At 36.2% G+C, this 23,857-nt stretch overlaps 2 protein-coding genes across 3 annotated transcripts in view; one reads left to right on the top strand and one right to left on the bottom strand.

Annotated features, from left to right (window-relative positions):
• Positions 1-2,884: 2,884 nt before the first annotated feature.
• taf11 (TAF11 RNA polymerase II, TATA box binding protein (TBP)-associated factor) lies at positions 2,885-6,797 on the bottom strand. Of its 2 annotated transcripts, none has more exons than XM_048178785.1 (6): positions 6,637-6,797; positions 6,114-6,285; positions 5,892-6,037; positions 5,713-5,800; positions 3,548-3,644; positions 2,885-3,449 (listed from the first exon to the last, which is right to left on the bottom strand). In XM_048178785.1, exons 2-6 carry the CDS (start codon positions 6,276-6,278, stop codon positions 3,319-3,321), a joined length of 627 nt encoding a protein of 208 aa, XP_048034742.1. In that variant the 5' UTR covers positions 6,279-6,285; positions 6,637-6,797; the 3' UTR covers positions 2,885-3,318. The 2 variants fall into 2 exon arrangements, with proteins under 2 accessions (XP_048034742.1, XP_048034743.1); XM_048178786.1 differs by having other exon boundaries at positions 6,114-6,303; positions 6,637-6,780.
• A 1,871-nt stretch (positions 6,798-8,668) lies between these two features.
• The window catches only part of LOC125260035 (ankyrin repeat and SAM domain-containing protein 1A-like), a 148,673-nt gene continuing 133,484 nt past the window's right edge, over positions 8,669-23,857 (top strand). Inside the window, 1 exon segment of the mRNA XM_048178154.1 lies at positions 8,669-9,261. Coding sequence (XP_048034111.1) covers positions 9,083-9,261 — 179 coding nt within the window. The 5' untranslated portion in view covers positions 8,669-9,082.

Genomic DNA, 23,857 nt, shown 5'->3' with positions numbered 1-23,857 from the left:
AATCAAAAACAAATATTCTGTTTACGTACTCTGTTTGAAAAGAGAGAGATGTCAGTCTTTTGTAAGTCAACTCATTATCCCCTAATGCGGCCACACCAACGGACAGCGTGCAGCATTCAAACGCAAATTCTGAGGCGATCCATGGCTCCATGCAAACAGTCATGTTTACAGCCCATATCAGCTCGAAATAATGCATCAGGCTTAGTCAGATTCATGTACTTTTCAAAATTTTGATATCAGTGAGTAATAATTCTAAAAGGATTTACTTCAGAGAAAGAGCGTGACTGGTTTCAATTTAATTTCAAGGATCAACTTGATCAAGCCGAGGACTGTGAATGGTAAGTTTTTTTTATTCCTAAATTCTTTATTATAATCGTGATATAGACTAATGTCTGTGAATATTAAACCACAAAAAGACTGTTTAAATATGAATCTTGCATGTTCTGTGTGTCTCTGTGTGAATGAATCGGGCAGATGTGTGGTTTTGTTTAGGCTACTACACACAACCTACATAAGTAAACATGATTTATTGGCTTTTCCGAAAAAATATTGCTATACTGAGATGAGATAAATCGACTGAAATATGTAATAAATGCTGAAATAAAATGTGTTGGCAATGTATTAAACTGCACATTAACATTTATAGGCTCTATAATATAACAAATAAGATACATAAAATGTCATAGCAATATGAATGTTTAGACAATATTTCTTTGGCCTGATTACGAAGGGTTTACTGTAAAATAGCCTATATAGTGCCACATCAATGAAGCTTTTGTTCGCAATGAATGATGAAAATTCAGCTTTGCATCACAGAAATAAATTATATTTTAAAGTATATTAAAATAGAGAACCATTATTTAAAATTGTAATAATATTTCACAATATTGCTGTATTTCTGTATTTTTGATCAAATAAATGCAGGCTTGATGAGCATGAGACTTCTTTCAAAAACATTAAAAAAGTAATGTGTCCAATCCTTTGACCGGTACTGTATATAATTTAAAATATAATGGATCTATGCAAAGTTTTTTTTTTTTTCCACAGATCACAAAAATAATGTTTTCTGTTAGGAGTGGACATTATATTAACGTTAATACAATAATTGATACAATCCTGTTATCAGAATGCTCACAGAGGGTTTTTTCTATTATCTCACAGCTTTGAGAATCATAGTGACCAGATATTGGCCCACATTGGACTGCACCCATATGATACTGAGATCACTGACTGGATGCAGGAAATGTTTTTTTTTTTTTTTTCCTCCAGTGCATAGAAACACCAAACACCTTGGAATACCAGGTATGTGATGTTCACATATCTTTGAACAGGATTTATTTCCAGGTATAACTGTGTACTTAAAATATGCCTTTGGCTCTCATTTATATTATTAAAGACCCCTGTGGTGAAAATCAAGTTTTTAATGTTGTTTATATACCCATAAGTCTTGTGGACAAATATGTAGTATTTGATTTGTGGCCTTATTTCAGTGACTTAATTTTTTTTTTTTTTCAATAACCACGCATAAACGTTATTCTCTCAAAAATACAAACATGTACACACATTATGCTGAATACAGTGTAATGACATTTTTGCCATTCATATGTTTATAAGCAGCTAAAAAAAAGCACAAATGTCAGGGCATGTCAAAACTTCTCTCGAGTCCCAAAAATCCTCAGACCCCAGAGGGTAAAACACATCTGATCACAACACACATCTGATCAGATTTTAAAACACTAGGCACCACACTTGCCGACTTTGAAAAATAGAGCATCATACACTAAACCAGTGGTTCCAAAACCTGTCCTGGAGGACCCCCAGCACTGCACACGATGGCTGCATCCGAAAACTTAGGCAGCTGACTTGATGCCTTATCAGGCAATGACTTGTAAGGCAGCGTTTGTGCATGAAGGCACCTCACGAAACTTCTGAGGCAGTGTAACCATTTAATGATCTACAGCAAAATAACGTGAGCTGTCGTGACAACTAAACAAATATTACTACAGTAATTTCTCATTAGAAATGTCATCGAAAGTGGAAAATGTTGGTCCAAAACATACATTTACACACAAACTGACCAGCAAATGCAACTTTCGGACACCATCTTTATTTTTCTAGCTCAACTGTCACGAAAGGAATGCATTGGATTGTGGGATACCAAAAGCAGCGAAGGATACATCTATGTTGCCTTCAAAAATCGATCAGATGAAGGTATCTCAGGAAACACGAAGTGAAGCTAACATTGGATTCGGCCATGCCTTGATGCCTTCCTACCTTGAAATGTGTCCTCCGAAGGCAGCATTTTCCAGTTTTCGGACACAGCCTTTGTATGTCTCCCTCACATATCACACCTGATTCTACTCATGTGCTAATTAGTAGAGAGAGCAAAACCTGAAATGGGTGTGTCAAAAATGTTGAGACATACAAAATGTGCAGGGCTGGGGGTCCAGGTTTGGGAACCACTGCACTAAACGACTGAGGATCAAACACTACCAGACTTTCAAGTCATTCTGAAAACAACAAGCTCACACAGAAACATGTGTAACATGATATTGTATAATATGTATTGTATAATATAATATGATATTATATAAACCAACAGGTTTATATAATATCATACAATTATGCTACAGTCACCTTCATTTGATATTTTTCACTGCATAATAGTAAAATCAGAAACCTTTTAATTTATATGAACAGACTATTAAAATATCATGTTCTTTAAAATGACAAATAATATAGTGCAAAAGACCATATAACAGAAAAGATAATGTGGGGGTTCAAGGTTTTCCTCTTGAAATCTGGCTGTTATGTGCTTTATCAAACAAAGTACATATGGGACTATAGAGCTGTACTGAAACTGAAATCTGAAAAGAAAACTGGGTTACGTCAAAATATTTAATTTTCCATTCAAGTCAAAAGATAACATTTTTAACATTTCCACACACATAAAATGACTGCACATATTTACTAAATTTTCAAAACAAAAAACATTACAAAATATTTTTAAAAAAAATTAGAGTGCACAAACATTTCTGTGATGTAGAGACTTGAGTCATAGCAAGGAACTGTTCAATATTTACTGTCCCAAAATTCTTCATTAACATGAATTTATTGTTGTTATTGTTTTTGTAATTCAGCTGCTTGTTCCATAGGACAGACTGTGGATAAAGAAAGAAGAAGTATTACTACAACCTCTACTGTAGACCTCATGAACAAAACAACAGTGCCTTCCAATATCTGGAAAAAGACATATGGTCATGTCCATTTTCCCTCTGCTTATCCAAAAAGACTTTTTCTCTGAAGAGGGACTCAAGCTCAGTGGAAGAGGATGTGTTTGTGTTTGGTGTTGGGAATTTGCTCTCGGCTCTTCAATCTCCTGACAGCTTCTCTCATGTGTTTGGGCTGCAGAGGTGGTGTGTCTCCCCACTTCTCACACACGTCAAGAGCTGGAGTGCAAGGAAAAAAACAAAAACAAAACAAACATTATAGAGACAATCATCAAGGCTTACTCTAGTTGAATCATATTTCACAGTGTCGTACCAACCTTCCTCAACAATCTCCCCAGCAAACACCTTCGCAATTCCAGACATGGCGATGACCACATTTTGAGAGACAGATGATCCTGTGATGGACTGAATTAGCTGGAAGACAGGAACAATCCTTTTCAACAACTTTCATATATGTGTGTGTGTTTGCGAGATACTTAGATGTAAATAGATGTTTACAGAATGTTGTATGCACTGTAATGTTTACATTGGATTTTTTTATCATAATTTGGAATCAAACCTAAAGCATCCTAATGGGTATTTGTGTATCATCTTATAAAAAAATCTTGAATTCCTATACTCAGGGTGCGAACTACGGGAGAGCTCGGCTCCCCTTAATAAGACATGGGCTCCCCTGAAAACGTGATTTGTGAAATTTTGGGGGTCTCAAAAAAAAAATTGACAATGTGTTATTTTATCTTATAACTTTAACCGTCGTTCATGTGAACTCAAAGACAGCCTGATGCTTTGTTTATAGACTATTTGTGGGTGGCTGTTTGTTGTTTCACCTATCAATTTGTGTCGATAAAGTATAATAGGGTAAATCCTGTAGATTAACCCCCCCTTATATAAAAAAACAATGTTTTAGTTTACCCAGTACAACATTATACAGACATGGACAAATTTGTTGGTACACTTGGTAAATATGATCAAAGATGACTGTAAAAATAAATCTGCATTGCTTATCCTTGTGATCTCTAAACTTTCATTGAAAAAAAAGAATTGAAATATATACCCATTCATATTTACATTTTTTTAGCACACCAGGGTGATCATGAACATGAAACTGTCCAGCCATGACTTCCTGTTCCACAGGAGTATAAACATGAGGAAACAAAAAGGCCAAATTCGTTTTAATCATTCATCACAATGAGTAAATCCAAAGAATATAGTTCTGATGTGCAGCAAAAGATTGCTGAGCTTCACAAAACAGAAAGTGGCTGTAAGAAAATAGCTAACGCATTGAAAATCCCCATTTCCACCATCAGGGCAATAATTAAGAAGTTCCAATCAACTAAAGATGTTACAAATCTTCCTGGAAGAGGACGCATTTCTAAATTGTCCTAATGTGAAGTGAGGAGGAAAGTTTGAGTGGCCAAAGACTCTCCAAGGATCACAGCTGAAGAATTGCACAGATTAGTTGAGTCTTGAGTCTTACAAAGCCTAAAAAAATTTTCGGGAGGGTTTCAAAAAAAATCCTCTGCTCTCATCCAGAAACAATCTCCAGCAAATTCAGTTGTCAGACAAGACTGGAACTTCAAACGGGACCGGCTTCTATGGTCAGATGAAAAAAAAAGAAGAAGCTTTTTGGCAGCAAACCCACCAGATGGGTTTGGTGCACACATGGATAAAAAGTACTTCAAGCCCACGGTTAAATATACTGCTGGATCTTTAATGTTGTGGGCCTATTTTTCTGCTGGAGGTCCTGGACATCTTGTTCAGATACATGGTATCATGAATTCTATCAAATACCAACAGATAAAAAAAATCAAACCCTGACTGCTTCTGCTAGAAATCCAATAATGGGCCGTGGTTGGATCTTCCATCAGGACAATGATTCAAAACAAACATCAAAACCAACACACAAAAATGTGTCACTGAGCACAAAATAAAGCTTCTGCCACAGCCATCCCAGTCCTCTGACCTGAACCCTAAATGAGTGGAGTGAACAGAAGAGAAGAAGCACCAACATGGAGCTGGGAATCTGAAGGATCTGTAGAGATTCTGTATGAAGGAATGATCTCTGATCTCTTGTCAGGTGTTCTCCAAACTCATCAGGCATTATAAGTGAAGACTCAGAGCTGTTATCTTGGCAAAAGGAGGTTGCAAAAAGTATTGAATAAAAGGGTGCCAATAATTGTGGCCAACATGTTTTGGAGAAAAACATTAATTTCATAATGTGATTTTCCCCCCACTCAATTCTTTTCCTTCAATGAAAGATTAGATTTTTGCTAATTTTATGAATTAAAGATAAAAAGAATAAACAATGCAGATATATTTTTTCAGTCATCTTTGATCATATTTATCAAGGGTGTTTTGTGTGTATATATATATATATATATATATATATATATATAAAAAATGTTTTTAATTTAATCTATAAATCAGATCATGATTGATTACAAAAGAAATCTTGTACACATTTACTAGCTACTCCACTTACTCTTTTAATAGCTGCCTTTGGGAAAGCAGAGCGTCTGTACATCTCATAGCGGTTCAGCTGTTCTTCAGAGAATGACGATACTAAAACCCTGAGGAACAAAAATGAGGTTTGCACCCTGATACAGAATAATGCAAACAAACCATAAACAAGTGACATGACATGAACACAAATAAGCTTACTGCATCTTTTGTATTTCATCTTCATCAACTTTTTGCCGTTTCTCCTTTTTCTTGTCATGCTCCACTTTAAGTTTTTTAGCAGGAGGGGGGTGAAGAGATGAAGAACCCTCTTCCTCTTCTTCACCAGCAGCAGCGTCTTCAGACCTCTTAAGTAGCAATCAAATAAACCATGAATACATTTCTAAATAATTTCTAGTCTTAATGAATGACAAATTGACTCACCGCTTTTCCCTCCTCTTTCATACTGGTCTGGCCTGCAGCGGGTTCAGAGGCGGTACTGCCGCTCACCGGACCGTCACCGGACCCCTCACCCTGCTTGGGTCTCTCCGCGGGCGTGCTCGCCTCGCCGAACCCCGCTTCAGTTTTAACACGGGCCGGGTCTGCCATACTTTGGCTGACAGATAAAGGTCAGCTGAGGTTAAGTAATTACAGAATAATAATCATAATAATGAAAAGACTTGCTCAATTTATCCGCTGTTGCGATTGCATGGTGTTTTTATATATACCATGGTACCGAATGATGAAGATAATGATTATTATTATAACATACCCTACCTATGATGACATTTATTAATAACATAATATTATATTTACACCATGGTACTATAAGACAACATGATAACCATGTTATGTTTCTTTATGCATAGATTTACTTTAGACTGGGGCTGAATCTAAAACATTTTAGACAAAAAAAGACATTTGTATAAACAACAGACATAAACACAGACTTTCGCTAATAACATACCTCAGACCGACAGCCGCGTTGATAATAGTTTTATAAACTCACTCAAAGAACCGTTTTTGTTACGCCTCTACACTACAAACTAAACTCATCCTCAACAGTCGTGACAATATCCGGTCAGTTTCAAAATAAGAGTCCATGGCGAAAATATTCAATCACTGGGTGGCGCGCTTTACTAGATATTAGATAATTAACTGTTGCGTAGGAAAAGCAGCTCGCACAGTGGCTCAGGTAGCGGAATCCTCCACTGAAACGTGTTCCTATCCTTTTGGAGACATTTGTACAACAGCCGTTTGAATAATTATGATCGTTTAAATCTATTACTTCCAAGGTTAAGCTCACTTTCCCCCATTTTTTAATTAATAATAATAATAATAATAATAATAATAATAAACATAAACAAACACAAACGTCTGTGATTACTCCATCCTGACCAGCGCTGAGATAAGTAACAAATGCCACGTGATACATCATTTGCGTATTTCTTCAGAAGGCGCGTGATGACCTATGGTGAGGACAATATTTTATCGCTACAAAAATAAAAAAATAAAATAAAAGATAGGGAGAGAGAGAGAGAGAGAGAGAGAGAGAGAGAGAGAGAGAGAGAGATGATATTTTAAGAGTTATTGAGTAGAATGTACACACTGATAAGTTAAAATAGTAGCCTATTATTTAGATCCAGTGAATATATTATTTGGCTTGCACCCACACCTCTTTAAACACCACTGAATTTAATCTATAAAATCTATAATAAGACCACAGGAATATATGTCTGAAATTCATTTATTTACAAAAAACAAACAAACAAAACATAAATTGTTAGTTATTTTTTAAATTATAGAAATAATTATTTTCTTTTATGTGATGCTCTTTGCATGAAATTTCAAGTGAATCTGTATTTAAAAGTGTGTAATGTATAATCTATAAATGTATGATGGCCAAATTGGTTTATGAATAAAATTAAGCCTACTAAAAATTGATCAAAGATTTAATACAGTTTAGGAAAAAAAATCATTTAAAGCTACATTAATGCAATTCAGCTGCCATATCTTATGTTAGACAATGTTGGGGAAAGTAACTTTAAAAAGTAATGTGTTACAATATCGTTGCTTCATAAAAAGTAACTAATTGCGTTACTATCGAAAGTAATGCGTTATGTTCCTTTTGTGTTACTTTTTCTCACCTGGGCTGGACTTGCTTGTTTGTTTTAAAATAATTATAATAATAATTTTATAATGAATAAATAAATAAAAATTCTATTTGGCAAATGTCAAGTCCCTTTCACACCAAAAGTGAAATGACCCATCGATGATCCAGTGCACACAACGCCTCTATACTTACTTCCGATTTCTCTCATCATAGGGACAGGAGAGCTGTACAGTCAATAAATGGGAAAACAAACTTGCGTTACTTATTTGAAAAAGTAACTCAAGATATTTTGTTGTAAATTTAAAAGTAATGCGTTACATACTAGTTACTTGAAAAAAGTAATCTGCTTATGTAACTCACGTTACTTGTGATGTAACACTAGAGGTGAATCTGTTCCTGCGTCTCAATTAGCTCCCTAGCTTCCTAGGTCGTGAATCAGTATATTGTGTAAATGAATATATGGCCGACTCCCTGATCAGTGCCTTGACTACTGAACTAGGGAGATGATTGAGACACATGCAATGTTAAGCCAGAGTCAGGTTCTCCAGCATCCTTAAATGCTTCATCAATATAAATTAAAACTTAATATCTTGGGATCAATAGCCTACACTCTATGCACAATGAGTGAGATGTGGGTCAGGTGCTCATTTTTATCATCACATAATTAAATATCAATACGCTATATAACACTAAAATATTAAAGATTACTTAGCATAAGGAATTAACAAGAAAGCATTTTGGAAAAAAAAAAAAAAAAAAAATTCAAAATCTAAAAATCATCATGGATTCTTAAAGTCCATCAGTCTGTTCATAAGAATCCATTTTATAAGAAACTCTGCTGATAATTTGTCAAATGAAGTTATTTTCCATGAATCCTTGATTAATTGTCACGGTTTCTTCTTCCTCTGAATGTCAGGATGTAAGGATGAGTGATCAAACGAGGGTTTCACATAATGGAATCCATCGATTTCAATTCCCTAAATGCCGTTCCACCATCATTAGTGTAATTAAATGATTGTGCATAATTCGGAGCAATCGCGACGTCACCAAGGAGCGCACCCGTCTAGGAAGTGACGTGTCGAGCCGTGCCAAAGGAAGTTTGTGCGGGCGCTGGGAGAGAAAGTTTCCCCGGAGCAGCAGCTATTGGAGCGGGAATAACACTGACACAGCCGCCGCTGGTGGACCGAGCGGACCGGAGCAGGAAGAAAGCGCGTTGGGTCGCGCGTGGATGCGTGTTGCGGCGTTGGAGAGGCTGCAGTGGATTCGTGTGGCCGTGTGATCGTTTCTCCGCCGCTGTGAGATGGGGAAGGAGCAGGAACTGCTGGAGGCGGCGCGCACCGGGAATCTGGCCGCCGTTGAGAAGCTGCTGTCCGGGAAGAGACAATCGGCCGGATCGGCCGCTGCGAGTGGTGCTGGATCTTCCGGGAATATCGGGAGCGGCGGGCACAGCTCTTCCCACACGCTCTCCAGTCTGCTCAGGTAAGAGCAAAACCATGGACCATAGGCGTTTATCTGTATAGGAGACCGGGGCTAGTTGTCACTTTTTACTCCAGTATTTTTTCTCGCTTTTGGTTTATTTTGGAAAGTCACAATGCGTAGACACAAACATTAAAGTATTAACTAAACAAATAACTTAACATCTTCCAGGTGAAATAAGATGATTGAAGGCTCTGTGACACTGTTGTTTATAGTGGGGCATGTTGTCACACGGTATGGGGTAAGTTGTCACAAACTGCTGAGAATAACTTTATTTGAAATCTAAAATGCTTTTACAGCATATATGCTACGTATTTACATTCTAAACACTTGTGACAACTTACCCCAGCCTGACATTTGAGATAAACTGTTTCACATTTCAGTAAATATCTGCCTTGATTAGTATATAAAGCCTCTTGTATTTCATTGTGGTTTTATTGTGCTCACTTTGTAACCTTACAGCAAAAATTGTGACTTTGAAATTTTAGTTTGGAGGGCAAAATTCACAAAAAATTTTTTAACTAAAGGTTTTTGAACTACAGTTTTTTCGTCCACTGCTGCGAACAGAAAACAGCATTTGCACAATTGAACTTTTGACTCAAAACCTTATGGTTTTTCAGATACAGCCCTTTTTTTTTGGAAACAGCTGAATTAGTTACCATTTCTGTTGGCTGTCAAAATGTAGCTTAAGGAATCATCTTTCAAAAGAACCTTGTCAGTTCTTTCTCATTATAAACATGATGATGTTCCTCTTTATGTCATGAAAGCATGAGTAACATGCACCATCATCCCTGCTATTACAAAGCAAAATCTAGCAGCGGAGCCGTAATACTGAGATCCAGTACATTCCTGCTGGATGTGATTTGCACATGTATTTATATGTGTGTGTGAGTGAAATGTAAATTATTGGAGAGCTGATCATTTGCATGCACTTGGCTGGCTCTTAATTTATTTTGCATATCAAAGTCCAGCGTGAATAATGTTTAGGCAGTTTCACATGTTGCACTTATATAAACCGAACATGGTTTCATATGTTATTGGTCCCACTTTATATTAGGTGGCCTTAATACTATGTACTTTTAAATTAATCATTTGATACAATGCACTTATTGTGTATATACATGGTTTTACATTGTACTTGTATTTTAAAAATTACCTGCATATCATTACATCTGTAATTAATTTCTGTAATTACATTTATAATTACACTGCTGACCCATCCCTTAACCTACCTTTAAACCTGCCCATACCACCAAATCTGTCCCTAACCTTACCCATATCCCACCCCAATAGCAGCAAAAGTGTTTTTCAGTAAAATATGAACACAATAAGTACATTGTACTTATTTTTTGATGTAAGTACATAGTAGTTAAGGCCACTTAAAGTGGGACCCTGTTATTGTTTGGTTTGTTGCATTGTATCGTATATGTTAATGATATGTCTTACTATTTAGAAACATTTCTATATCTTTATATTCAGAGCTCCTTACTAGATTACGTTTTAGCAACAACAACAACAAAAAAAAAAAAGGAATTTTATACTTAAATTCAGCGAAGAATCGTCAATGCTGTTCTTTTGAACTCTATTCATCAAAGAATTCTGTAAAAATGTATCATGCTTTCCCAAAAAATATGAAGCAGCACATCTGTTTTCAACATTGATAATAATCAGAAATGTTTCTTGAGCATCAAATCAGCATATTAGAATGATTTCTGAAGGATCATGTGACTCTGAAGACTGGAGTAATGATGCTGAAAATTCAGCTTTGATCACAGGAATAAATTACATTTTACAATATAGAAAACCGTTATTTTAAATTATAATAATATTTCACAATATTACTATATTTATTTGATCAAATAAATGCAGCCTTGTTGAACTTGATAGACTTCTTTCAAAAGCATAAAAAAAAAAAAAACTTACAAACCAGTATTTATTCATTTTTAAATGTAATAATAGGTGGAAATAATGCAACTAGACCTTTTTTGGAAAACAGTACAGTGCATTTTAATACATATTTTTACATATTAATTTGCTCAGTAAAATTGAGCAAAACCTCATCTATGTCGACCAACTAGCATTACCTAATAGTGACATATTTAAATAAGTCTTTACAACAATATTAAGTGTTTTCAAGGCACAAAAACACATGATGAACAAATGTAATATGGTCTAACAACACAGAACTAACCTGATAGGGCAAACAACGATTATGTTAGCAAACTCTTCATTTCGAGCCTTGCTTTCACTGGTACTCACAGGGTTTGTCTTCCAGTAGCATTTTGACCTTACCGCTATCACTAACTCTCCATCTTACCCCTTCTTCTGGCATTACACACACCGTTTTTGACCCACACGCACAGGATCTACCTATTCCATCTGCAAATTTATCAACTATAGGCACATTTAGAGGCCAGATATCATGCCATCCGTCCCGCCCACCCCTTCTCCACATCAAAAGTCTTTGTGTCCACTGGCATCCGTGTCTCTCGTCTGGCTCAGTGGATCAATGTCTGGCAGTGCTCTATGGTGAGAAAGACCGGCTCAGCGTGTGTCGGAGGTAAATAAACGGATGATCGGCTGGAACTGGTGCCAGCAAGAGAGGAATAAAAGGGTGCTCTCTGTCTGTCCTCCCTCTGCTCACAGGCCAAAGATCTTTAAGAGCATCAATCTGTATTTACTTACCAGATACTGAAGTATTGGCAGGTGTTAAAGGGAGTGCTGTGTTTGCGTGCAGCTTGTCATTTGGCATGTTTAATGTAAATGTCAATAGTCTTTTGTGGTGTGAGAGTGTCTTACTCTGCTTGTGTGTACACTGGCATTCCTTGCCATTATATTTGCCTAGTTTACAGAGTAAGCCACCTTCACAAATTTGCACTTATTAACAAGGCCAGTTTCACCTTTTATCAATGATTTAATATGTCTCTACTAGGGCTGGGACAATACTTCGATTCTCGAAAATCTGCAGCGATTCTGATATTTTTCGATGTATCGCGGAAATCTCAGAATCGATCCAGAATCATTTCTCGATTCGCGATGCATCGATGTATTGTCCCAGCCCTATTGCAGGGCCAGATTATCGATTAATAAAGACTTCTTTTCGCTAGGACCTCAAAACGTTTTTACCATAGTGCATGCTTTGAAAAATAATACATTATGATAATTAGCTCCATGTGTTTGGCTTTTATGACATGGTAAACTTGCTCAGTAGCTCACCTGATACAGCGCTGCACTTGCAATGTGGAAAAGTCCTGTAAAACATGAGTCATGATAAAAGAGCTCAAAGCCTTGTAGATGCAAGCTAAAATGGCATTTTCAGCAAATGCATTTTTATCTCACATTTGCTTTTGTTGACTCTGTTTGTTAGGTTTATTGTAGATGTTACATTTTCAAATGCAGTAGAGCATTAATCTTTTAGCACCACTCACCGGACATGTGGGTCTTTTCACTTTGAAAGTGTTGCAAAATGTGAGAAACAACGTATCGTTTTGCTGAAATGTTGCCACATGCACGTTTTTCCAATGAGCCTATGTTGCATAATATAATTATAATGATTACGATTAAATTCAACACAATTTTGATTGGTATGTTTTATTGTTAAAGGTCTGGTGTGTAATAAAAATGGGTCTTGATAAACTGAAACTGAATTGGAAGTTCAATCAAACTACAATTGAAAGTATTTCTTTGTAGCTCTCCACTGTCATTCATGCTTTCAATTTTTACAAACTTGACACATCAACCTTTGCCTGATTTGATGTCCTGTGGTATCCTGTGGAAGTGGAATTTGCATGTCTCATAATTACTGTGCATTGTATTGATATTTTAAAACACAAATGAGATTTGAGAACTGTGGTGGAGGGCAAGATTTGGAAGTGTATTGTAGTCTTAACTAGTGGTCGACCAATATGGGTTTTCAATAACTGATACAGATGCCAATAACCAAAATGATCTAGATGGCCTAAATATTGCTGATGTACACAGTACAGTGGCAAATGATATGTATACCAATTTGCTGGAAATTAAACAGTAAGCCAAAAAGCCAAAACAGTATGTTTATTATGTATAGGGCTGTCATTAATGCAATTATTTTTTGGTCATCGAGAAATCGGTCGGTTATTAATACATGTAAACAAAATAAACTTATGTGAATTCTGTATTATATGAAATGCCTGCATAAATGCCAACGTCCTGGTGACTGTTGTTGTTACTCCACACATGTAAATGATAAGTGCAACACTTGCTATGAAACATAAAACGTGCCAGATTTATGTGCGTATGCATGTTATTGGAAACCCAAACAAACGTTACATGCAGAGACTGAGTTCCTGTTGAGCAGCATTTACTGTGAGCGGAGCCGCTCTTGGCGGTTGGAATAAACACAAAACCTGCATGCATTTAAATAAAGTGTCACACTTTACTCTGAATCCAACAGTGCATATATTTATTTCATTGAATCACAGCATTTGTGATTTCACAATAGCACTATGCAACGTGATTTCATGAGAATTTTTTTACGAAAAGTGTGGTTCTACCACACCTACATTTACTTACTTTTCCATACACACGAAAATACTTGCGTATTGACAGCATTAAAACTTAAATTATTTACGTATCCAAGTATGAATGTGTATGAATTCCCACGTATTAATATTAAAATCGTGGCATTAATGTTTTGACTGTTGTATTCAATTGTCATATCAATACATGTTTTTAGTTACATTTATTAAATGCAGTTTACTCATCTACTTAAAGGTGCAATATGTAAGAATTTTGCAGTAAAATATCCAAAAACCACTAGGCCAGTGTTATATATTTTGTTCACTTGAGTACTTACAATATCCCAAAATGTTCCTTATTTGTAAATCGTGAGAAAATTGCAATTTTAACCAAGGTCCGGGACGTGTGAGGAGTCGCCTGTCAATTGCGTCATACCCGCGTTACCCTCGGTTTCCGGTTTTATTTTGTAGAAACCATGGAAACACCAAAGACGCTTTAATATTTACATGTTTTAATAGACAAGGGAACAACTGTTTTGTTATATTTGTAGACAGAAAATTGTCATATAGCTCAACATGTTTAGCCCTATTGTTTTAAATCTGATTTTCTTGATTTTTTATTTTTTTTTGCGAGTACCATGCTTTACCATGCCTCAGAGAAAAACACTATTTTGTGAAGTAGCTAACATAGCATAATCAGAAGCAGCTTTATTTTTAGTAACAGTAATACAGAATTTTCTCCATCATACAATACATTTTAAAATTAAATGCATGCCATTTATCAACACAAGCCATCCAGAATTTAATATGATATTCTTAAATCGATCTATCTTACTGCAGTGTGTAACAAGTGTCTCACAGCAGCCGTCGAGTGACACACAGAGTAACGTTATAACATCATTTTCAACACACTCAAATGTATCTAATATGATAAACAGAGCTGCGTTACCTCATACTCGTGACCGGAAAAGCGGAAGCGGCTGTGGCATAATAAAAGTTCTGCTGCTCGTGAGGCATGTGTTGCGCAATCGCTCCGTCGGCCTCGAGCAGCTCCCACAACACTTGGTCCTGCTCTGCTTCATACTACAATAACGTTAATAATCGCGTTCATGAACATGATTTCTTCCCTAGTCCTATCCCAATTGTTTTCCACCGGCTGTGATGTGAAGACCACATGTCCCAAGATTCCGTGCTCAAACTTGGCGTCATCAAGCTACGCCTTTGTTTTGAATAGGCCTCTAGCGGACAGAAAATATTACATATTGCACCTTTAACATGAAATAACATTTCTGTTCGTGACTTGTGCTGCAAACTCGTTTCGGAGGATTGCATAATGTTAAACAACACTACACTTTAAAACCTTGAAATGAACAACATAACCATTTTGTAATATTTTGTTTGTTTGCTGTGAGACACAAAAGGCTTTTTCTCCTATGTAGCGACCGACAGTACAACCATAAGATACACAATTGTTTTTTTTTTTTTTTAATTTGTTTGCTGTACTCCAAATATTTAGAATCCATATGTTTGCAAGGAACAGATCCAAATTCAGCCCTTTATCCGGCCATCTTCATTCTCAGCAGCGACCGTCACGGCCGAAGCCCATGCTCATTATGATTCAAATTTGAAAGTTGTGCCCTCAAGAGGCTGTATAAAATAGGTATGTTTAGGTTCGGTGTGGGGTATTAGGATCTTACATTTATCTATAAAATGATAAAAGGGAAATTATACATATATCTTTACGACATGAAAGATTTGTAAATATTTTAAATTTTTTCACTGCAAAAATTTAATAATGCTACATTTAAATGCTGCCAATAAGTCCATATTGTACAATTTAGCACCTTTGACCTAAATCATTGAATATATTGTGCAGCCTTAGAAAATGGTCTAATAATGTAGTTCACTGTTTCTAGTCCACTTCCGGCATTTTGCTGGTTAATCGACATGGGTAAAAAAAAAATGAAATTGAGGATTTTTAAAATCGAGTACTCAAATTTAATTCAGTGATTGTGGCAGCCCTAATTTTGCATTGGCAATGCTATTAGTAGATTTGGAATTGACATAAGGGCCAACAAAATCTATAATCGGCCAATCAGACAGATTTGTTGGCTGATAATGTCAAAAAGGCAAAATATCATCTGATTTGTAATATCTGTCATTACTTGTGCTAATGTGATGCAATGTAGATGTTGCAGTAGATCTAAATAGCTGTAAATCGGCTGCTTGTAGACAGATCTCCTGTAATGCTCAGATATAGCTGCTTCTATATTTGCTGTTTTTTTCAGAGGGGTTTCTTCTCTTCAGTAGTGGTACAAATGTACTCATTTAAGAGGTCTGCGTGGCTTTGGTCTTGTTTGGTGCTGATGGTTTGGGCCTCTGTGGACAGTATCCAGCACTTGTCAGGGCCCTGTTACCCAAATGTTCTCAAACTCTCTCACACCAGAGATTTCCTTTTAATCTCTTCACTCTGTTTGTACTGCCTCTTAAAGGGATAGTTCATGTTAACTCACTCAAACCTATATGACTTTCTTATGGAAGCTTATTTCCGCCACTGAATAAGGCGACTTTTTGTTTACATCTCACAATTCTGACTTTCTTTCTTAGAATTGTGTGATATAAACATAAAATTCCGAGTTATAAAGTCTGAATTGTGTGATTTTTAACTCGCAATGCTGAGGAATGCTTTTCCCCCCACAGAATTGGACTTTATAATTCACAATTGCAAGTTTATATAGAGAATATATAGAGTTATATGTTCGCAATTCTGAGTTCTTTTCTCAGAATTGTGAGATATAAACTTGCAATTGCGAAAAAACGACAGAATTGTAAGAACAAAGTCAGCAATTATCGTTTATTCTTTTTATTCTTTGGTGGAAACAAGCTTCCATACATTCTTCTGTGAAAAAACAAAGGAGATATTTTGATGGATGTGAAGCAAAGACCGTCAAGCTCCAAAAAGGACAAAAACATTGTAAAAGTAGTTTGTACAGGTTGCATGTCATATGATAGTTTGGTATGAAGAACAGTGTGAAATTAAGTTATTAATAAATCAATAAAAAAATCTTCCACTGTTGTTACCATTCTTTCTCATTGTATGGAAAAGAGCAGCTTGGATATTCTTCAGTAAAAATCTTCTTTCGAGTTTCATGGTAGAAATATTATTTAGAAATATTATTTATATATATATATATATATTATATATATATATTTTTTTTTTTTTATTTTTTTTAAATACATGAAGATGAGTAAATGATGAAATAATTTTTGGATGAACTATCCCTTAAAAATACCAGTGTTGTGATGGAAGTGCTTGGCATTATATCTGTGTACCAGAGGTTTCCTCATGCTTGGAAACTGAAGAGAAGCACTTGCACTGTTTTTCTGTCTTTGTACTGTATGGAACGAGGCATCATGTTGAGACTTGTCATTTTGTTTTGAAAGGGTTTGAGAGTCTGAGAGTTTGAGTGTTGTTCTCTCTCTCCTTCATGGAATGTCGTTTCAACATGGCGACGTCTACATATTTGGACATGCTGCCTTATTGGTATTAATAAGTGTGCATCTGCTTGTACATATTGTGTGCACATGTGCATTTAATTGAACCTCCTTTACTTCCCAGATGTTTTATATTCCTGTCTGTTACCATCTTTCCATCTGTTTGACTATCTATGCCTGTTTATCTGTCTGTCTGTTCTTCTTCTTTGTCCTTCTGCTTGTCTGTCTGTCCATCTGTTTGGTCATTTCCTGTCTGTATGTCTGTCCATCAATTCAGATGTTTGCCTTTTTAATGTTTATTTGTCTGTCCATTGCCTGTCTGTTCCAAATCTTCTAGCTTATCTATATGCCTGTTTGTCTTTTTATCTATATGCGTCTATTTGTTAGTCTATCTCTCTCTGTTTACATTCATCAGTCTGCCCTCTCTATAACCTGTCTCTTGGTCTATAAGACCTTTTCTTTCTGTCTATTCTGTCTGTTTGTCTATCTGTCCATCTTTCTCTTATCTATCAAAAGAAAATTTCACTACTTTCTTAGATCTTTGTAAATCAACACAACCAGAGGAACACATCTGTAGGATTGATCTGATGATTGGTAGATAGCAGGGCCGGTTAGTTAAGTTCACTGTTCTGGTTTTACTCGGTTCATCCATAGCTCAGAGAATGTGTGAAAGGACCAGACAATGAGACCATCAAACACGGACTGCTGTCAGTACTTGAGATCATGTGCTAAGTGCCTTTTAAGCTATAGACAACTTGTTTGGCTTGTATGACTGCACTGAATTCTCAGCATTGTTACTAAAGGAAATTTTGGATACTGGTCAGGGCAAATGCAAATCTTATCTGTTGTCCATTTCTGTGTGCTACACCAAATCGGACCACAAGCTTCTGTAAAAGTGCTGAGTGTTCTTTATCTAGAGATTCTGTTAGATTCTGTTCACACAGGCTGTCACTTTTGATTCCCACAAAACCTGGCGAAGGGAAGTTTCTCTGAAGAGTGGCCAGTGTAGTGGTGGATTCCTGTGGGGCGGATAAAAGGGCAGGTGCTTCCTGAAGAACTGCTGTGTCTGGGAACTGAACGGGACTGTGGTTGTGCTGTGAACAGCACTGTCAAAGTGGACAGGGTTGAAAAGGAGAGCAAGAATCTCAGCAAGAACACTTATGCTACCAAGACGACTGTGAGGAAAGCATTTCGTTTCATTTTCCAATTAATCGATGGATGATTATGCTTTGAATATTTTATGCTAAATCATAGCAAAGTATCATACAGCTTCAGTCATTGTAACAAACATCTAAGCTTGGTGGTAGCCAAAATTGTAGCTTAAATTGAAAAACACTGAATGTACCCTGTATGCATTGGTGTTGGGCGAGGATAATTGATGCTTTATAGAGGTTAGGTTGTTTTCCGCTTTCTTGTTGTGTGAATAACACACAAGGCTCTGTTTGATGTGGCTGCCTCACAAACTCAGCGTTGAGTGGTTTGGTTGGCGAACTGTGTGACCAAGGACTGATCTGTATCTCTTCCTGTTTTTCATTTTATAGACTAGTTAAGCATATTTAGTGTATATATCCAGCCAAAATGAGGCCTTCTTGCATGCATTTCTACAGGTCTTATTAAAAGTTTTTTCTAGTGTGATACAGGAGTTAGCATGCAAGCTGAATTAACTCCTGAAAAATGCTGGTTGTATGTATGTATGTATGTATGTATGTATGTATGTATGTATACACAGTGTGTATGGAAGTGAATTGAACATCTAGTTGTTAATGATGTATATTAACGTGCATCAGAAATGTTTCTCTGTTTAAACGGCTTAAAAAGCTTAAACAACAAGCCCAAAAATGCTTAGAATATTTGGACATTGGCAACACTGCAAGAGCGCGCTCTGTGAAGCAGCCTTTCTAAACATAAGCAAAAGACGATGCCTCCGTCGACTATGCTTTAGTTAAAATCGCTGAACATAAGTCTTTTGTCACTGTTAATATTTATTTGGTCAGAAGAGCGGGTATCAGACATGTGAGATGCCAGAACATTGCAAGGGGGGTCATTCTGTGTCAACTCAACCAATCCCCAGCTAAAAATTTTGATTTTTTTTTTTTTTTTTTCTCGAAAGAAATGCATAAATGAAGAAGAAAGCCAAAATATTAAATGTTATTAATGTATATTTATCGAGTAATCCACTGTTTTGTAGATTGGAGTCAAAATGACAATTTTCAACCTGAGATTTGAACAATTATGGGGGGTAAAAATGACTTTTAGAAAGATGTCAGCATCATTATTTTATTTTTACACAGATTGGTTGGTCTATTAATGAAATCTGTTGACTTTAGCAATCTTTAATGCATTATATGCCAATGGTGACAGTTCAAAAGTGGCAAAAAGCACTTCTTGTTTTTTTCCGCATGTGGTAACTCTTTGTAGCTTCAGAAGCTATTAAGATGAACAAAATCCCTTCTTCCAAATATCCCTGAAACTGATTCAAAAATCGATTCTTATACACTTTTGAGAGCAAGTTAATGTGCATCAACATGACCGTTTCAGTGGATTTTTGGTACTCAGAGACGGCATGTTGTATGCAATTGTTTTGATAGTGAGAAACAAGATACATTTCTAGTTTCAACATTATTTGTTCTTCAGACATTCCCCTTTAAATGCAATAAGTATCAGCTGTGCAGAGTGAACCACATTTGGTTTTTAACCATTGAAAATGGGTAAATTGAACATGGATTCGCATTGAGATTCATTTCACAATTATTGAATTGAGATCCCAATATCTATTGGATTGAACCATATAGGGCCTTGAAAATAAAGATTTCAAAAGAAAAGTTTAAGAACCAGAATCTAAAATCATATTGAGATATCTTTAATACTTTTTTAGTGACAGGCACACAAACTTTGGAAAAACAATATTTAGCCTGTGAAACTCAGAAAGGTATGTTCTATGCAATTGTGTTGAATAGAAAAAGCAAGATATATTTCTAGTTTCAACATTATTTAAAATTAAAAAAGTTTCAGCTGTATGCAAAGTGACCCACATTTGGTTTTCGGCTAGTGAAAATGTGTACAATTGACTAATTTACTCATGAGGCCACATTAAGATCTCCATATCTCTGGGATTGAACCATTGAGGGCCTTGAAAATGAAGATTTCAAAAGAAAACTTTAAGAACCAGAATCTAAAATCATATTGAGATATCTTTAATACTTCTTAAATTCCAGGCATGCAAACTTGACTCAAAAAAAAACACAAGAAGTGCTTTTTGCCATTTTTGAACTGTGACCGTTGGCATATAATGCAACAAAGATTGCTAAAGTCAACAGATTTAACTGGCAGACCCATCGATCTCTGTGTAAAAATAAATGATGATCTGCCATCTTTCTAAAACCATATTTACCCCCCCTTTAATTTGGCTCCAAATCCCAGATGAAAATTGTAATTTTTTTTTATCCCCCTCTACAAAACAGAGGATTACTCAGTAAATATACATTTAATATTTTGGCTTTTGTGTTTGTTTGTCTTTCTTCAGAAGAAATATTAACAAAATCAAAAATTTGAGCTGGGGTTTCTGAAATTTGGTTGATTTTGACAAGACCCTATGGTTACCACAGTGTCAATTATGCATTTAAATGCAGTTGTCACTCACTGAAGCTTTACAGTGTGTACGTGGCCTATGATATGACAGGAAATTCTGTTGTTCAGATGCTTTCTATTTCTGTGACAGTTCTGTAACAGAATTTTCATTTTTGGGTGAACCATCCCTTTAATTCTTAATAACTAATAATGAAAGAAGCTGACCAAGTAAATATAAGCTAAACTCACAACCAGCTAAACTCAAAACTAAAATTAGGTTAAAATCAATTTATCATTGAGTGAAGGGAAGTTCTAATGGCCTGTTTTGGACTGATCTCAACAACTGTGTCTTTGCCCTCAGAATGAACCTCCTTTGACTGGATTAGGCACAGTCATGTGGTTGACATTTAACCATTCCTGTTTCCTCTCTCCTCTTTGTGTATCTTTGTCAAGACAGGGTGGTTCTACATTTTCATTCATATTTAACAGTTTTGCCAGTTTAGGACCTGTTTAGGTATACATTTGATAAATTAACAATGTTGCGTGTTTGTTATTTTAAGTACTTTTTTGTTAGTTTGTATTAAATTTATTGAATAGGTCGGTAGGTAGCAACATTATGCTGCCCTCTTAAAGGTGCTAAAGAGGATGTTTTGTTTTATACATTTTTGCAATATTACTTGAAACTGTCTTTACTAACTGATAAAAGACTATTTATTAGGTGCACTGAAAGTAATAATATTAATATATATCATCTGTGCACGAGGTAGGGCCTTAAAAACATCAGCCAATCGTTTACGCGATCATCGCGTAAACGATTGGCCCTCTGGCTTGTCAATCACTGCCGTGACGTTCCTTGTGAGAGACGAGCGCGGCTGCGCGCTCCAGTAACTTTCCACACTCCACAGGCGCCGCATGCAATGTTTTTGTCAGGAGACAGGAATAACAAGTGCAGATTATGAGTTACCTGCGGTGAGTCCGACATAATGAATCCAAAAATCACGACACAGCGAATGCCGGTGGTAAACACTCGTGTTCCAATACTCGTGCACGAGTTTTGGGAGGTGTTCCTTTGAAATGAGCTGTGAAGGACGGGGGGCTGTTCTTACGCATGTGCTTATTTCAAAAACTCAGTAACAGTCTTTGGATTCTCAGTCGACGAAAAAATCCTCTCTATCACCTTTAAGTTCTTATCTTGTCTTGTTTAGCCGAAATTCTAAGGCAGAAAAAAAAAAATTATCCTCTCTATCACGGTTCTGCTCACGTGATGTTGCAGTGCTGCACTGTCATAAAAGTTTAGAATTTGTATGCCTGAAGAATTTGTATTGCCATTTCGAATGCACAAGCAATTTTAAACCATTCAAGCACAATAAAACACAAAAGAGAACTCAGTTTGGTTCTCGCATGCTGTTCCAACTGCAATTTTCTTGGTGCATGTCCAAAGCTCATACAGTCTCATACAGCGTCTGAGTACTGAACAGAGTTCTCTTTTGTGACGTATTGCACTTTAACTGTCAAATACACAAAAAAAAAATGTCAAAATGTCCGTCCTTGTGAGTGTTCATGTAAACACAGTTTATTTAAGTCAGGAGTGTCCAATCCTGCTCTTGGAGGGCCACTGTCCCGCAGAGTTCAGCTCCAACCCCAATTAAACACATCTGAACCAGCTAATCAAGATCTTAGGCATACTACTAGAAGCTTCCAGGCAAGTGTGTTAAGGCAAGTTGGAGCTAAACTCTGCAGGACAGTGGCCCTCCAGGGGCTTGGACATCCATGTAAACAGTTACAGTTGGATGTGTGTCAATTAGGGTTGCACAGTATACTGGTACTACGGTAGTATTGCGATACCAAAGCTTCAAAATACTGGTGATGCCACTGGTATCGTCAATACGGTACTACCGTAAGTAATGTTGTATGTGTGGCAGGTACACGATTTAAAATGTTCCTTTGAACACGCATGTCTGCAAAAACATTACAAGAGAGTCTTTTTGAGTGCCTGTGTAGTAAATGTGAATAATTCACATCTTATATGATATTGAGTGTTTCCCGATGCTTCAGTTCATTTTGCAATGAGACATACCTTATTGTCTGTGGAGATTTAAAAACTAACAGCTCAAACATCACTTTTCCACAACATAATATCTTTATATAAGAATGTATTCTCTCAATTTGTCCATTGCTCATGTGACCACTTTTGGAATAGGTGTAATTGTTTGTTTCTAGAGCCATCTTGGCGATAATAATTGCAATTCCATTCATCAACATAGCCGATCATTGATCATCCGATTATTTTTAATCAGTTTAATTACTGATTGTTTTTTGTCTTCAGTAAGCTTGAACTTTTTGTAAGTTAGGCTTAGAGTTGTCACAGTACAAAAATTTCAGTAGCAATTTCGCGGTTCTCTGTACCAATTTCAGTACCAGAGCAAAAACTGTTCAATTAAGTATTTTAAAAATGTTTGTCCTGTTTTGTCTCATCAGTTGGTTATCACTATTAATCATTGCAGATTCCGATTCAGTCGCGTATTTAAATATGGTTGTCAATCCAGGAGCTTTGCAGTCTTCTTAGCAGCAGGCTTTCAATCTCTAATGTGCAACCTCACTGAATTCTACACTCTTGCGAAAACTCCTTTTATAATAAAAAAGCTGTTTTAATTGCACAATGAATCTTTCATTTACATTGTGTTTACACTTTGGTTAATAAAAGGATTTGCGAGTGTGCAGCTCACGCTGAACAAAACAAAACCCTGTGCATTTTGATTGGTGTTAAGTGGACTAACTCACTGACTAGCATGCTCAACAGATATGATTGTCATTGGCTACAATGTTCAACACTTGTAAAAACATGCAGTAAAAAGTAGAAACCTCTGATGCTCAGTGAGCACACAAACACGAAGGAGAGCATTTGAAAGCATCTATCAATGGGTCGAATATACCTGGTTCTTGGTACTACCAGTACTGAAGAAATGCTGGTGTCGACAACTTTTTTTTTTCTTTTTTCTTTTTTTTGTACACTAGTTATGCTAGTATTAGATTTTGCGGTG

This window comes from Megalobrama amblycephala, linkage group LG24 (assembly GCF_018812025.1).
Source record: "Megalobrama amblycephala isolate DHTTF-2021 linkage group LG24, ASM1881202v1, whole genome shotgun sequence".
NCBI classification, from domain to species: Eukaryota; Metazoa; Chordata; class Actinopteri; order Cypriniformes; family Xenocyprididae; genus Megalobrama; species Megalobrama amblycephala.
This window is presented reverse-complemented; position numbering and strand designations above follow the sequence as displayed.